At 35.1% G+C, this 16206-nt stretch overlaps 1 protein-coding gene across 2 annotated transcripts in view; it reads right to left on the bottom strand.

The window, feature by feature from the left end:
• The window catches only part of ATG2B (autophagy related 2B), a 45166-nt gene that overhangs the window by 9824 nt on the left and 19136 nt on the right, over positions 1 to 16206 (bottom strand). The window contains exons 19-35 of one of the 2 annotated variants that reach the window (XM_077783969.1): positions 14988 to 15145; positions 14563 to 14735; positions 14118 to 14268; positions 13079 to 13278; positions 12218 to 12298; positions 10475 to 10581; positions 10130 to 10222; positions 9252 to 9322; positions 8391 to 8467; positions 7998 to 8168; positions 7389 to 7530; positions 6430 to 6632; positions 5281 to 5507; positions 4537 to 4645; positions 2642 to 2836; positions 2023 to 2124; positions 338 to 416 (exon numbers count right to left, since the gene is read on the bottom strand). In XM_077783969.1, coding sequence (XP_077640095.1) covers positions 338 to 416; positions 2023 to 2124; positions 2642 to 2836; positions 4537 to 4645; positions 5281 to 5507; positions 6430 to 6632; positions 7389 to 7530; positions 7998 to 8168; positions 8391 to 8467; positions 9252 to 9322; positions 10130 to 10222; positions 10475 to 10581; positions 12218 to 12298; positions 13079 to 13278; positions 14118 to 14268; positions 14563 to 14735; positions 14988 to 15145 — 2339 coding nt within the window. The remainder of the gene's footprint in view (positions 1 to 337; positions 417 to 2022; positions 2125 to 2641; positions 2837 to 4536; positions 4646 to 5280; positions 5508 to 6429; positions 6633 to 7388; positions 7531 to 7997; positions 8169 to 8390; positions 8468 to 9251; positions 9323 to 10129; positions 10223 to 10474; positions 10582 to 12217; positions 12299 to 13078; positions 13279 to 14117; positions 14269 to 14562; positions 14736 to 14987; positions 15146 to 16206) is intronic. The other variant, XM_021549703.2, reaches the window with a different exon arrangement.

The following is a 16206-nucleotide window of genomic DNA, read 5'->3' as shown; positions in this document are numbered from 1 at the left end:
GATAATGTATTAGTTTTATCTAAAATAATAATAGTACCCCAACAGCATATACACAGTCCTCAATTTTTCCAAAAGCTCTTACATAATATGCTCCAATTTTGGTTAAACATTTTACAGAATTAAGATTCCAGGTGTTGAAGACCTTTGTTCATATTTCTAAAATGAAAATCTTAAATACCAAGCTTTTGAGTTCTAAAAAATCAGTCATTAATGTTAGTGCTCAAACCCCAACATGAGTTTTTACACACACAAGATTCACAAGTGACTTTATAGACACGTACAAATTAAAGCACAAAGAAACAGCACTTCTATGTTAGATTTGTTTTTAGAAATATACCTTCAGGATCTGGAGTAACTAAGAGTTCTACTTCTGTAGAAAGGCTAGTGAAAAAGTCCTTCAGGAAAAACAAGGCATCCTAATGGCAAAAAAGTATAATATAATCAGGTTAAAATAAATACAAATACCTAATTCTCTAAAAACATAATCTACTATTCCAGATCTATTTCTACACAGATATGAAACAAATTTTTTTTTTTCTTTTTGATCCTTTAACATATGCACAAATCACATAGAAATCTAGGATAGAAATCAGGAAGACCCTCTTAGCCATTGCACACTGCTCCATATAACAGAATTTCATGATCTATCTAGCTTGGTCTTAAAAAATTCAGGGCTATTTTCATCATTTCTACTTTCCTTTTGGAGACTGTTCCAGAACCCAGGTGTTTTAATGGCTATGAATTTTTCTCTGATTTGCAGTAGAAGGTATTTAAATATAGTTAATATTCTTCCCTAATACTGTCAAAGTCAATCAAATCAGGGCTTATAACTGCTTCATTAAAAGTCATTAATATCTATGGTATTAATGTCTTAATAGTATCATAAAGCTATGACACCCCAGCTTTCTTTTCAGACAGATGCATCACACTGGTGCCTTATTCATCCTATCACTGATGACAACTGGACTTGTTTTTCCATTTTTACTTCCAGCTGGTAAGAATGACAGCTTAAGCAGTAATAACAAGTATTTTTAATGACTGCAGCAGCTCTGTGCTTCCACAAAGCTGTGGTTAATTTCATAGAAGTTGTAAAGGGGAATTTTGTTAATGGTACAAAACATAAAAGACTTTAAAAAATAACCAAGAAGGAACATATTTCCTCCCTAGATGGCAGTATTTCCAGGCCATTTTTTTCCAGATGAAATTACTGCACACTAGACAGAGCTCAGTTTTACTAAGAGCGAAATGAAAACTGGGCCTCTAATGTGTGTTGAAAGAAAGAAAAGGTATAGAAATTCTAATTATGCTCCAAAAAAACTCAAACCCCATGTAGCTCTCTGAAGATGGCAAATTAAGGAAGGAATGCCTCAATAAAGAGTAATAACTGCACTTCACATTTGCCAGCACAAACATATATAGCTCTTACTGGTTTATTAAAACCCCAATATTTCTTGAATATATCAAAAATACCTTGCACAAAGCCCTGCTAAAGAAAGTAAAAGAATTTATGCTCTTCCTGTCACTGCAGTTGATAGCAAGACAAAGCCTTCAGGTTACAGAAGCATTTCTCAAGTGTCAAGTGCCCTTGACCAACATGTTGTGAACCACTTCAGTATTAATGATTAACCTTATTCCATTAAAAACAATGAAGTCACTTCATGAACAAACAAAACCAGATCATTCAAGAATAAGCAGTTATTTTTAAAAGCTGCAATTCCAAATCCTTTGAGATTAGCAGAAGTTCCAGGAGGAAAACTTACTAAGAAAACAGTTTTGCCTAAAGATATTCTTAGCTTTTAAATTAAAAAACATTGTCTTTGTAATAGCTGGAACAGAAGGCAAGTTCTAGTATGGCTATAAATGAAGTAACAGAGATCCAAAGATTAAATAAAAAAAGTTTCACACAAAGAAAATGTAAAACGTAAAATATGTATGATGGCTAAAACTATCTGGTTAAAAGAAACCACAGGTATCATTCAATGAAGAAAAATGGATTTTATTTTTTTCACTGGCACAACTAACCTGGTCAATATTGAGGCGAAGTGGCATTAGTGAAACACGTAAACAACATTCCTGTGGAGATCTGCCAGACTCTGGACGGACATGTAAAGCTTTAACTGTTAACTGAAAAAAACCGACAAGATAAATAAAAGCATGAACATTCACAATTATTAAATCTCAGAACATCAGCTGGGAAAAATACTTATTGTTAAATCTCTGTACTAGTATGATTCCACTTAGCAATTACAGTATTGAATAAAAACTTCCTCTGAATATTATAAAAAACTGAAGTTACAAGAAACCTCACAAAAAAATTCTAAATCCTTTATAGAACCAGTAAGACTACTGTATACCATAAAAATACAAATCTGCATGTGAAATTGTGAAAGCTGACGAAGTAGTCCTGCACATTTTTTTTAATCCAACAATCTCAAACCCATTAATACCTGACATGCTGACATTCAAACAGACTTTTGAATTTGTCCTAATATCCACAAAGAGTTAAGCAAATAACTATAAGCAAATTGTATTATTTCAATGTTCCACAAGCTCATGCTTCTGCAAGCTTAAGAAGTGCACATAGACCCTACAATGATAATTACTACTGTAATTGTAAGAAATTAACATTTCAGAGCTATACCATGTTTGAATGTGCTTTTCTGGGCATCTCCTTACTGCAGTAGAGATAGAGAAATTTATTCATTTGTGATGTAGCTAGGCGATCTCTGATTTCCAGATCTTGAACAATAAAAACTTGTCGTGACACTGGCTGCTCCAACAGACAGGATTCACCTTCTGCACCACCTGGAGGATACACCTCATGCTGGAATTTCACCTTTGAAAAATGAAAGAAAACCAGCACAATCAACTTCACTGATAAACACCAGTTAACAGCAGGATACTTATTAAAAAATCAGGGAAGTAGACCACATATAAGAACTTTTAAAACTGTCTATTATTTTAAATTTACAGAAAAACTATTAAGATTTTTGAACACTATTCAGATTTTTACATATCTAGCAGTAGAAATTTTGCAATTTCTAGTTATGTAAATCTTCATATTTTAGCATGTAAATTCAAGCCAAAACAAAGAGTACTTACTTTGATAAGGCAACCTTACTGACAGAAGAATGAATTTCACTTTTTTAAATATTGACTTGGCTTTTTCCTCAAATCCTGACATCTTTCTTACTTCATGGTGAAGCCTGTACCAGACAATCCTGCAGTTCTTGAATCTTTCACCCTCTAATACTTAAGAAAAACTGTTTTTTCCCTACCCAACTGACTTCTCAAGGGGCTTCTTGTGGTCGTTTCCTTTTTCTTACTCACTTTACTCCATATAAATCTAACTCGGCATTTTTATTAAATTGTAAGTTATCTTCGTTCGGCCACCCCTTGACGTAGCTCTCGTTTCCAGCTGTGGTGACCACACGCCACCCCCAGATCCCGCCGCAGTGGAACGCTGCTGGGCGCGCACAGCGAGCGCGCAGCGAGCGCGCAGCGGCCCCTGCCGGCCCCGCGCTGAGCCCAAGGCAACGCCGTTCCTGACACCTTTTCTCCTCCTCCATTTCTTTCACCATTACTACCCAGCTGTGTACAAGTTAGGGCTTCAAGTAGGGGAAAAAACCTTTATACTGCTTCAGTGCTAACACCAACTCTCATTAAGTATCTGCAAACTGAGAGATGGCTATCATTCTACATATGAAGTTTTCCAGGTGGAGTATTAAATGCTTCCCTTTTTCCTCTTGTTTATTGCAATGTCATGTTTTTTCTAGAAAAGGCTACCCTAAATATCATGTATTTCTGGCAAGCCTGAGGTGTTAATGGGATGAATTTTAAGTTTCAGAAATGCACATAGACTATAACAAGGCCTTTATTTTTATGTAGTGCCTTTCATGTTTATGGAAACATTTGAAAACTTCTCATTTAAAAAGATTCTGTTATTTATCCATTTAACATGAAATATGTTTATCTCCTTGCCAATATTATTCACGGCACCAGAAAAAAGCATCTGGTTCCTATGTTAGAGCTAAGCACAGCCTAAAAACAACTGTATGACACTTATGCCTAAAGGGTGCTAAATATGTTAGGAGAAACAAAGAAACAATACTCTGATATAACCAGATGTTATTTCATATCCAGTTGTCAAATTGATACACTGACTATTCTCAAAATATCTATGTCTTATTTTGTTAGAACACTTAATTTCATAACAGGGTTACCTATTCAGAATGGAACTGAAGAGAGGGAAACAGAACAGCAGTTGTAAAACTTGGTTATAATAAACAAAACCTTAAGAATATTGGAATGAATATACTCCATCTTTAGAAATAAGCTTATTCAGCAAGTAAATACTATGCTAATACTAACAGTTTTTGTTGAACAAATTCTGCTTTCATCGCCATCAAACTGCTCAGATGTAGATACTGTTGAAAGAAATAGTACTGAACTCTAAGAAAAAAGTGTTATCAAAGGAGTATAACATGTAAAGATATCCATGAAGAGTGTCACAGCTGAAGCTGTTTCTGTACTCACCTTGCTTAATTGTATTTCCATAAGGAAGTCTGGGTTTCTTCCTCTTCCTCCACATGCTGTATTCCGTCCATGCCTTGTTGGTGTATGAGAAGGAGAACTATGAGGACTTCTGGGAAAATTAAAAGGAAAAATACACTTTTGCAGATTAAAGTTATCTCACTGTTAATCTAAAACTAAATGCACCAGATGTAACTTCTTACTATTTTAATTGTATTCCAAAGAATCATTGAAATTATGTTACAGTTAATGAAGTAATTATTTTTGTTCAAGAAACACACATCTAAGCAGAACGCCAGGTGCACATATCCTACCAAATTAACATTCATAAAACATTTCCTTAGTTTTGGCTGTAACAATTTTATTCTCTAGCTCACATGACATCCTGTAAATCTAACACTTATGCTCCTTAAGTCCTGATCTCTTTAGGAAAAATTGACAATCAATATTACCTAAAACAAAATCCATCCCTCCACCCCGCTCCAAAAATCAGCAAAATCAAACCCAACTCCTCCAGGTTAAGACACAGGAAAAATAAACTCTGATGTGTGGAGCTGAACTGAGTTAGAATCTAGATGGTCTTTCAGATCCCTTCCAATCCAAACCATTCTATGATTGATTCCTTGTGAGAAGGGAGCCAAGAAGCAAGCAAGGGAGACTTGAGATTGAACAATAAGATTGCTCCAAATCTAAAGAAATAAAGTCTTTCTAAATTTTCTAACTCACATAATTAGACCAAACACTTACATGAAACTTTTAGCTGGAGAGGTTGGTGGTGCAGTCCCAAAATCCCTTCCACCATAAAGATGCCAAATAAGAGATATTTCCTTTACAACATAGCGTACCAGAGGAACAGGAAAATGAAGCGGAGCTTTGCTTGTATCTGTTTTTTTAATAGGTTGACTGAAATGATTTTCCTTTATGATAATTGCATCATCAACCATTATTTTTATAACTGGTTCTTCCTCTTTTTCCTAATTAAAAAAAAATACAGCATTGAGGTGAGATCTGCTTTCTTTATTGAGATGTCTAATTCCTTCTTGTAAAAAGGAAAACTTCTGTATTGTCTTCTAAAGCTTATACAACACATGATCTGTTTAAAAATGTTTCTTATAAAGTACAGACAAAAGCATATGAAAAAAATAGAACCTGCGAAGTCATTAAGAACAGCAATAAAAAACCCAAACCAAAACAAAAAACTTCCCCACCCAAACTATAAACAAAACTAAGTACTAGTTGAAAGCAAGCAGAAAACCACAGAAGATCCCAGGCCACCCTATTAGCACTTTTGTAAACAATGAACTATAACTGTGGAAATGCGGCTATTTAATCAGGGATCCAAGAACTGCTTCTATTAGCAAGAATATCACCAGACAACATGCAGAGGACAGACACTGGTGTAAAGTGACACACAAGCTTTTGTCTGAGGTTTGGCAAGGATCTTAGGTCCTTAGAAACATTTGAGAGCTTAGATTAAGAGAGAAATGAACAAAAGTTTAGAAGATGCACAAGGCTGCTGTTTTGATAAATGCTGGTTTTTTGCTTGTCACATTTTCTCCTAACTATGACATTATTTTAAGTTGATATGACAATGATTAAACGTGACTAAAATGTAGGAAAACTGCCAATACAGTTTAATGTAACACTCAAATGAGAGAACAATTACATAGTGATAAGATACAGAAATATCATATCTATTTGAAAATACTTGCTCTCATTCCTAACAGTAACAACACATGAATTCCTTCCTAAAAGAAAAGCATCACTAAGTAATCACAGAAATCTATTATATCTTTGCCCAGGTTTTACATCAGCTATTTGCCCAGGTTTTACATAAGCTTTTATCTAAATCAGTTTATATATGGATTTTTTTTGGTAACTTTCAATGGATCTTACAGCAACAGCAACTTTAGGAGCGAAAAGAATGCAGAAGTCATCACTTTCAGCTGGAACATCTCCCATGGCCTCACTTATCAGGTGATGAGTAAATGAAGCATAAGTGGGACTTGGCTCTTGTGAGACATTTCCACTTTCATCTGGAAACAGGAAGAGATCTGAGCAAGATGGTTCCTGAGTTTGAGATTTGTCATCTAAAACTCCTGGGAGTTAAAGGAGGGTGGAGAAAAAAACATGTTTCAGTCGAAAAATCCTTACAAAATATGAAAATTAAGTAAACTCATGTTTGCTACTTCAATTATGTCAAGGAAATTTGCTCATTATATCTTGAATCAATTCCTACTAACAATAAACAATTCTCAAGTTTCTCATTCTGGTATCAAAACCTTTCAGTACTACAGTGACTTCTCACCCTCCACCACAGAAAAGAAGACCAGACATCATGAGTAATGGAAGAGAAATCTACTTGCAGTACAAAATCCTTATCAAATTTAAACTTGAATGACGCTCCAGCCATGATACAAAAGCCACAATCCTGGGATAAAATCAACTATCTTGTTCTATCTGCTAATTGAAACAATTCTTTATAGCTAAGAATTTCTTCCTGTGACTTGGAACTTCTTCCTGGACCTCCCTCACATACAGAAGAGAGGCCTTTGATTCCCCTACACTAACTAATACTTCTACAGAATTTGGGGTCTTGACACAGTCCCAGAGACAGATATTGTCCCTGCTGCTTTCAGTACCTCAGTCATGCATTTGACTAGAATCTCAAAGTACTTCTGCATTACTATTATTAAAAGCAAGAATCTGTTTCATAGTTTGAAGACTTCAGACATCCTAAGTACCTGCTCCCATTCTTATTGCAGCGTCTCTACATACACAAAACTTTCAATGCCACTTTCTTTCCAGAAAAGTTGCACTTTATATGTAGGGGTATGTCTTCAGGGGATTCTCACCATTAGACTCTTGCTTGATGGCAGAAGCAGTCTGCTGAGTCTCAATTTCTTCCATGGCATCACTCATCAAATCCCGTAAAATCTGCTGCTCTGATTCAGCAAGGCCTGGTCCGTGGGAAGATGGCTGACTAAAGGTCTCCACCTGTACGAGAGGAACTACACATAGTTACATCTCAAAAACAATAAATGTCAAAAAAGATTTTGCTAGAACAGCTTGCTTCACAGCTCTTAAACTGTGAGAAAAAACACCTTAACTTGTTAAATAGTCAAGTGATCTGAAACACCTAGCTGGATGATTCATAAAGTAGGTTAGAACATTATGGTTCAGGGTATTTAGATCAGAGTACCTGGACAGCTCATGTATGTCCTGGAATTCTCTTCTTTAGAGAAGAATAAAGTACAAGAGGTAAACAGCAGAATGTTTTGAAATATTTAGGGACCAAAGCAGAGAAAAATACTATTTTAACTCTGAAATATATTTGAATTAGATACAATTTGTTAATTTCATTGCAGAAAATCTCATATTATTTGTAAATAGAATGGGGATTAAAATTAAAATATATTACCAAAAGCAGAACATTTAATTGCTATCATTTTGCCATTCTATACCTTCATTTTTGGCTTGCTAACTCCACGTTTAACCTCTGTCTTAGCAGGTGGATGTAAATCACCATAACTTGCAATATATTGTATGAGATTCATTAGTGCAGCACATGAATCAGAGCAGGTACGAATATGGATTACATCACTGGAACAGTGCAGCTCAAAACGTGGTTTAGTCTAGATAGCAACAATGAAAAAACAAGAATAAAGTTGAAATTATGCTAAAGTTTCATAAAAATGGCACATACACAGTTGTTTTAAATTATTTTACTTAACTAGTCAAAAAATGAGCTAAAAAACACAAGTAAACTGAAAAACCTTCTTTGATTTTAAGTATACTTTTCAAATCACAATCTCATGAAAATTTTATAATGTTTTATTTTGTTAATAAATACTTACTCTTTCTCCCTCAGAATCAGATTTTACTGTAGTAATGGTTAGCTCCAACAGTCCCATATCCATAACACGAACATAATCTGAAATACAATAATCAAAAAAATGACTAAGAAAATAACAAAACCCTATATACCTACAGTTATAAACCCATTAAAACTAGCATGAGCTGTAAAGGAATCAAAGCCTTTTTTACCTCTGCATTTCCTTCTTTTATGAGGCTTATTTTCAGAGTTCAAGTTTCAGCTACTCAAACAAAGAGTTTTCAGTCCAATGTATCATACCCACTACCACCATCTGTGTGCAGTGTAATCTTTTCAGATATTTACCTTCATCCCATCTGTGTGAGTTAGAGAAACCAAGGCACACAGAAGCTGAATGACTAAACATTCTACCAGTTTTTAGCTAAAGTGAGAGAGAATACATGTTCGTACTGTACTAATCTTTCAGCACCATGAATAACTTATTTGTCCTGTTTTGTTGTTTGAACAAAACAGGCATACCTTTCCTGTGCCCTCTACTAGAGATCTCTTACCTAAGCTAAATACACCTTTGTGGGCACACAGTTTCATTATTTCTCCAGCTCATTTGGTAAATATTGATTCAAGCTCCTCAGTCCTTAAAGGTTCTTACTATTTCAGTGAGAACAACCCAGCTGGTGTAATTCTTTTCAGAACCTAAAACTCTGTGCCATAACAGCACCTTTCAAGTTCAACTATTTAAAATACGTATCTCATGAGATCTCTGTTCTATGAAAAGAGACTTGCCCCACCCCCCCATCTCCTCAGTCCTCTTCTTCAATAACCTTTATGTATGCAGAATAGGCCTGTAATTTTGTTTCATTAGTCACATCTACACCATCCTTACCTCTATGGAGGTTCACCATGACAGTGTTGCACTTGTCAGACAAATGCAAAGCAGCCTCATCTAAAATTATCCTGAGAGACAAGACCAAGGTACAATAAAAATGCTAAAGAAATGCTGTGCAATTAGTAAGTCAAACAAAATTAGTATATAAAAAATACTTTAAAACACAAATATAACTAGCATATCTTACATCCAAACTCTTTAACCTTTTGTAATTTTCAAATCTATTGTTAATTAACCATTGTAAGAAATTTTCCCCATTGCTAATTATATACTTCTTACATTTCAATTTATATATTTCATCCTTCCTAGAATAAGAAATAATGCCTTAATCATTAACACTTATTTCTATTTCTGTCTTTTTCTCTTCTTAATGAAGTTAACAGAACATTTGTTTCAAAGGTCACTTAAAAGCTTTTATCAATAAAAAAACAACTTGGTAAATATTTCACAACAGAACAGGTAAAACAGAATGAATATTCAATTGAAGTTGCAAGAAAATTATTAGAAGTTACAGCTACTTTCATCAGTCATTAAATATTCAATTTATTAATACACTGTTGCCAAGTAATAAATAATAAGATATCTTAAGGTCTTACTAATTCATAAAATAGACATGAGATTAAAATGTCCTGAAATGAAGTTATTAAAAATGCAGAATTGCTTGCTGTTTAAGGAAGCAATCCAACTAAAAAGTATAAATAAACAAAATTATTTCACCTAATAAAACAGATGGATTACATGCAAGCAAAGTGTATTTCAAAAGATGGAACCAGTGTGATCATTTATATAACACAAAAGCTTCTGAGGTCAAAAAAGGAGACAGGCATCACAAGTTTTACAGGAGCTTACATGATTCATAATCATTTAAATCATACCTGAGAGTAGAAGAGGATTTATCTACTGCAACACTGCTGGAAATGCTGAATGTTTCAACAGTAAGTAGAGATCTCACTGGCAAAAACAAGGGCCTAATATCAAATTGGAAAAACAAATTAGTGTGTTGTACCTATTTGGAAGTTCACTCAAAGCCTTATAGATTACCTAACTTCATCATCCCAGACCTAGGCAAGTCATATCCTTCTTTAAATTCCTTCTAGTTAAGGGATCTCTGTTAAGTATTTTTCCCAAAGTGCCTAAGTGACTATGATTTATAATATGCAAACTTGAACATTCCTGAAGAGTAAGTATACAGGTGCAGTGTCAAGTGACACTTTACTTACCTGTAATCAAGAGCACAACTCCACAGATGTACATGAAAAGTTGTAATTGTAGCTGGAGGACTATATCCCAGAACAGGCTCATCAGAAATATTCAAAAAATATAAAATCTAAAAATCAAACATATTAATACTTCAATATCTGTTAAATTAACAAAAAACACACATCACAAAAGAGCAAAAAAGAAAATTTGTAACAGGTATGATAATAAAATAGCTTAGTAGAAGGAAAATGTGTGAACAGCCTCAGCTATTTAAAGATGCTTACTCAGTATCTTATTAGAGAGAAGTATGGCATGTAAACAACACAAAAAACCCCATAAAAACTACAGCTTCAAAGGTATGGAAAAGACCAGTCCACATACACTCAAGTGGCTCCTCGTAAAAAAGCTTTACAATGCATTTTTGAAAAACTGTTCAAATACAGTCTTATTCCTCTTTGTAGCTGTTATTACAGTGTTTGCATTTTCCTTGCTCTCTCTCTGAAAAGTTAACTTTTAGTTAATTCTTCATTGCTCAAATTATCTTCAAGTCTTTTTTGAGGGGTGGATATGGGAAATACACTCAGAACCATGTGCACATTTATTGCATAAACAGTTTTTCATGCACTACCACAGAAAACTAGCTGCTATCTTCCTCTATAAGATCCATCATAGTTCGCTCAAGTATGTTACACTACAGAAGTTCTCAAAATATTCCAGGCCTGGGGCATACCCATCAGTACTAGTCTTTTAATTTTTTCTTCTACCTACCTCTTTGGGCAACTTTTTATTTGATCCCTCCCCCTCCAAAAAAGATTGCCTGTGATGCTCTTGGAAATGTTACTTGAGAAAAATTTCACAAAGCAAAGAAGCAACATGGTGCAAAGCAGGCTACACAGACCCACAAGAATATTATGCTGAGGAGAAAATCACAGCACAGCAGAGTCCAAAGCACCAAGTTCAGCTCCACACAGTTATACAGTAACAATGCATGTTAAAATCAGCATATTGTATAGACTTGAGGATAAACAGGAGCAGACTGTCAAGGGTTACTGTCTGTAATCCAGAATGTGGCAGGTACATGCAATGACACTGCTCCTGTGCTAATGGCATGTCTTGCCTCACATGCTCACACACAGAGCAAGAGGTTCCAGCCCTGTCTGGTGTGCTCTGCCTCTTCATCCATACCTATGACTACAACCCTTCTCATTTAGGAGTGTTTGTGTAAACTGCTGCTCACTGCCTCCCCCAAGTCCTCCAGTACTGCTTTTCCAGCAATACAAACCAGGAAATATACAACTGAGAAATGAGACTTGAGAGATAAAATGAGCAGACGGGAAAAATATAGAAATGCTTTCAGAACTGCAAATAACAAGTTTGCTTGTTTTGAGGGTATTTTTAATTTAAGGATTATTTACATACTTGAATAGTATTGCACTACTGAGATTTTTCATCTGAATTTTAAACAAAACTCAAACTCCAACAGAATGAAGCAAACCTCGCCAAGAGCCTCCCTGACATGTTATGTATGGGCGAAGTTAGGATGACAAGAGGAACAGTACCAAGTGAATAGACAAGAAATAATTTAAAAGATTATCACCTGCCAATGGTCTCAAAAAGGAACAGGAAAGAATAACACTTTCAAGAGCAGAGTATGATAACATGGCACAGCCTAACATCAAGATTTTCAATCAATATTTAGTTTGATAGTTAAGGCAGTGAGACTGAAATTGAAGGTGTAGTCAAGAAAATGGTAGCAACCTGACCTGCTCATGCCAGCTTAAACCTGAAGGCAACACACGGTGCTGAAGGGTGGCTCCTCGTAGTCCAACAGCAACCAGAAATTCCTGCACAACAAAGTTGCATGACTTGGCTTACATAAAACATGTAACTACTTCCCATCTAGATTATGAAACTGTGTCATCCTTCTGCTCCCAAAAATCTCCTGGTGTCTAGAAAAACCCTGCTTTCCAATACAGAAACCCTGGATAATACAGTATCGTACTTTTTGCAATAAGATAGTGCAGAAATGCCAGCTTTTGGTGGCAGGAAGGGAGGCTGCCTGTACATTCACTCTGGGATTCAGAGAAATTACCCGGAGTACCAACCTAAAGTAGTTAATATGTGAGACAAATGAACCCCCCCCAACACTCTGGTGTCTGCAGAACCCTTCTTTAGATAACTCAACCAACCTGTTTGCCAGCTAAGAGGTCCTCTTTCAGCCACACTAAAGAATGTTACTGTCATTACTAGTCCCATGCCAAATAGGTAAGCAAAAGCTGCCTATTAGAGGACACTTATAGCTAACTGCAGTGTAATTCTATATTTGTTCTTGCCTGTTTTAACAGAGAAACTCAACAAAATAAACAAAAAAGGTAAACTATTCAAAAAATGCATTCAGTAAAGAAATAGTGTAATCAGCAAAGTGAAGCATTAGAAGAATTAGTAAATTAAGCTGCTGCTTAAATTTTATAATCCACCCAAAAGATTCTAACAGAAAATTATAGTTTGAAAATTAATGTCTTAGAACTATATGGCTTCTTCATCTATAACCTTTCTAACTCCATGTCTAGATGCTTCCATATAACTGAGATAACTCAACTTATAAAAGTACAAATAACACAAACCTTTGTATTGCTCTCTATTTTATCTGATTGGATTTTGACTGCAACAGTCAGCATACTTGGACTATCCACTCCTACACCATCTGAAGTAGTCTTACTAAGACCATCCTCTTCAGAAAAACAAATAGTAGGCTCTAACCAATGGGGACGTATTATGCTGGGCAGTCGCACTTCAGAGGAAGGGACAACTCCATCTACCAAACCTGCAAAGAGATTTTGGAATGAATTACCAAAGCTGCTACTGATGAAGTGTGAAGGAAAATCCTTTTTATGCTTAAAGCCCACAAAATTATTTTAATTACCAAAGTTAGTCATGCACAACCAAGAACTGTGAAGGGAAGGTTATGGGTGATCCAATATTTAAAACCACAGTTCTAGCTATAATCTTCAATATGGCTATTAGGGATTGAGTTTTTTATTTGCCATTTAGCAGCTAAATTGAAATAAAGGACAGAAATCTCCTACAGGTTACATGGAAGAACATGTGTCTCCTCTCCATTTTACGAGATAGAGCCAGGCTAATGTCTAAACACACAATAACTAAGCCTTGCACTGAAATACAAGTATCACTGATTCAGAGGTATCTGAGAGGGAAACCTTGAAAGGTTTATCTACATGGGGGTTACCAGACATAGACAAACTACACAGCCAAAATTCATCACCTGTGGATGACAACTAGCTACTGAAAGAAAAACACAGCAGCCACTGGTAAACCATAGTTTTTTGAATTAAACAACCAATAACATGTAGGAAGAGTGCATTTGCATAGTAAAGAATAGGCTGTACAGCTGATTTTTCCAGAGAATCACATTATCTCTAAAGACGAGCAGTTGTCTGGAAAGTTGGAGCTAAACTGTAACTAAACACAGTTATAATGAACCTGCATTACTGTAGAATTTAGAAACATTAGCTGTAAATTATATTCATTGTGCCAAATGATACACTGAGAGAAAAGAGAAAAAAATACAGCCTTTTCCTTAAAAAGCTTCAAGATTAGTTAATTTCAAATTTAGCCCCAAAGCAACCTCAATCCCACTCCTACCTTGATGATATAAATTGAGGCTGCTAGAATGGAGACAAACATAATGTCTGTCCTCAAAGCCTTCATATTTAGTCACACTGAAAAGGGAACCACCATTGAACTCAAGCCAAAATTCACCATATTTTCCCTCCACTGTACTTCCATCATCCTGCTGAAGGAAGAAGAGAAATTATAAAATTATTGTTTGCTGACAGTTTGCGGCATTTAAGCAGTCTAAATTAACACAACACTTGCTACCAATATATGTTTTCCTACTTGCATTTCAGTTATTCTCATGTGAAACAAAGTACACAGAATTTGCAAAATACTGTGTTGCATTACTGCCTAGTTATAGTAGTATAAACATTACAGAATTATTTTTAAAGACACTACCTCCTACCAGATAAGTACATACAGCATGAAGGGGATACATGGTCAAAACAAAGGACTTGCTCCAGAGCTTTACCTTTACATCTGTGAATACTGACACTAATCCATGTGTCACATTTAGCAGAACAGACAGAAAGCTTTGTGAGTTCTTATTCTGTGAGTCAAACTTTTTCCTTCTGCGTGAACGATAGTTTGGATCAACAGTGGAATAATACTGTAGTGTTTCTTCCTCAGATCCACTTTCATCATCTAACAGATAAAATAAAATACAACTTATTCTCTAGCTAGTACACATATTATGCCAATAACTCACTGTTTCTCCATTGGTAATGCGATTCAATTTCATACTTATTTTACCCAATTAAACAGTAATCAATCTTTTTTTTTCTTGGTTTATGTTTTCCCGTAAGTTTACAAAATCTTTCCACTAACACCTTAATCACTTCAGTCAATTACACTTCTAAAGCACTATAGTTCTAGATGATTTATTAAGTGTATTACCATAATGAACTGCAGATTTAAATTGACTAAAGCTGTCTTTACTGAAAGTGTTGATGAGCTGGCTGGCCACAGATAGTCCAACACCATAAGAAAGGTTTTCAAAAGTTTCTACAGGAGATGGAGCTGTGGGTTCCCACAACAATAAATCATTGCTGATCCTAGGAAGAAATACATTATCATGACATAAAATATATTACTATATTCCCATTTTATATTAAGTCAGTCAAGTATAATCCTTTGCAGACTTTATATAAAGATTCCAGATTCCATAAGAAAATAGAGAAAATAAAGTTCATCAGCACAAGAAACAATAATATATATTTGAGTATAAGCAATAAAAAATAGAAGTAATTTTCATTTTGTAATTATAGTATGCACATATCAAAGTCTGACATGTGATAGTGACACAAAAGCATCTATAAGTAGGTATCTATTAGCTCAGTACATTGGAGGGGAAGTTGAGAAACCCCTATTTTGATCACATCAATTTTCCACTAAGTTGAGGGAAACATTCATTCTTTTGATTTCAAATGAGTGTGTCTGTCAGGGTAAAGGCACATGTGACATTCAGTTCAGAAGTATTCCAACAGAATATTCAGTGGAAGGTTCTCTTTGTCACCTTGGAAGTGAAAATACTTTAAGTAATATCTGTCAGAGACGAAAACAGATCACCCTCTTTCTTGCATATTTGCATAGCACAGTACCAATCCAGTAGTATTTTGTTGTTTTTCAGACAGCAAACTAACAGATATAAATGGTGAACACCCATCCATAATATGGGCTCGCTTTGTCTACATTTTCATAAGCCTTTGTGAGCCTTACAAAACTGGATTAGGGTTTTTTTCTGACTGCCTTGCAAGCTCTAGATTTTCAGATGGAAAGAATATAATTGAGCGCAACTTTCTTAAGTATAATAATCTGTTTAAAGATGAAATCAGAAAGACTAGAACAAAATGAAACATTGCACAGAGATCTGAACAAAGTGTTCACTGAGAGCCAAAGACTATTTAGCTTCACCCTTTGTTCACAAAATCTGCCAAACACTTTTTAGCAGTCAGCTGCCATGGCACCAACCAGATGCATGACCCAGTGGTGTCATGTTAACCTGAAAAAATATTTATATAGCACTTTATGGTTTTAAGTAAACTATGCAAATAAGTTCCTGCTATACCTGCTTAGGCAATTGTTTCTATCAAAAGTGACACACAACTGAGAGTAC

Source organism: Lonchura striata, chromosome 6, assembly GCF_046129695.1.
Source record: "Lonchura striata isolate bLonStr1 chromosome 6, bLonStr1.mat, whole genome shotgun sequence".
Taxonomy (NCBI): Eukaryota; Metazoa; Chordata; class Aves; order Passeriformes; family Estrildidae; genus Lonchura; species Lonchura striata.
This window is presented reverse-complemented; position numbering and strand designations above follow the sequence as displayed.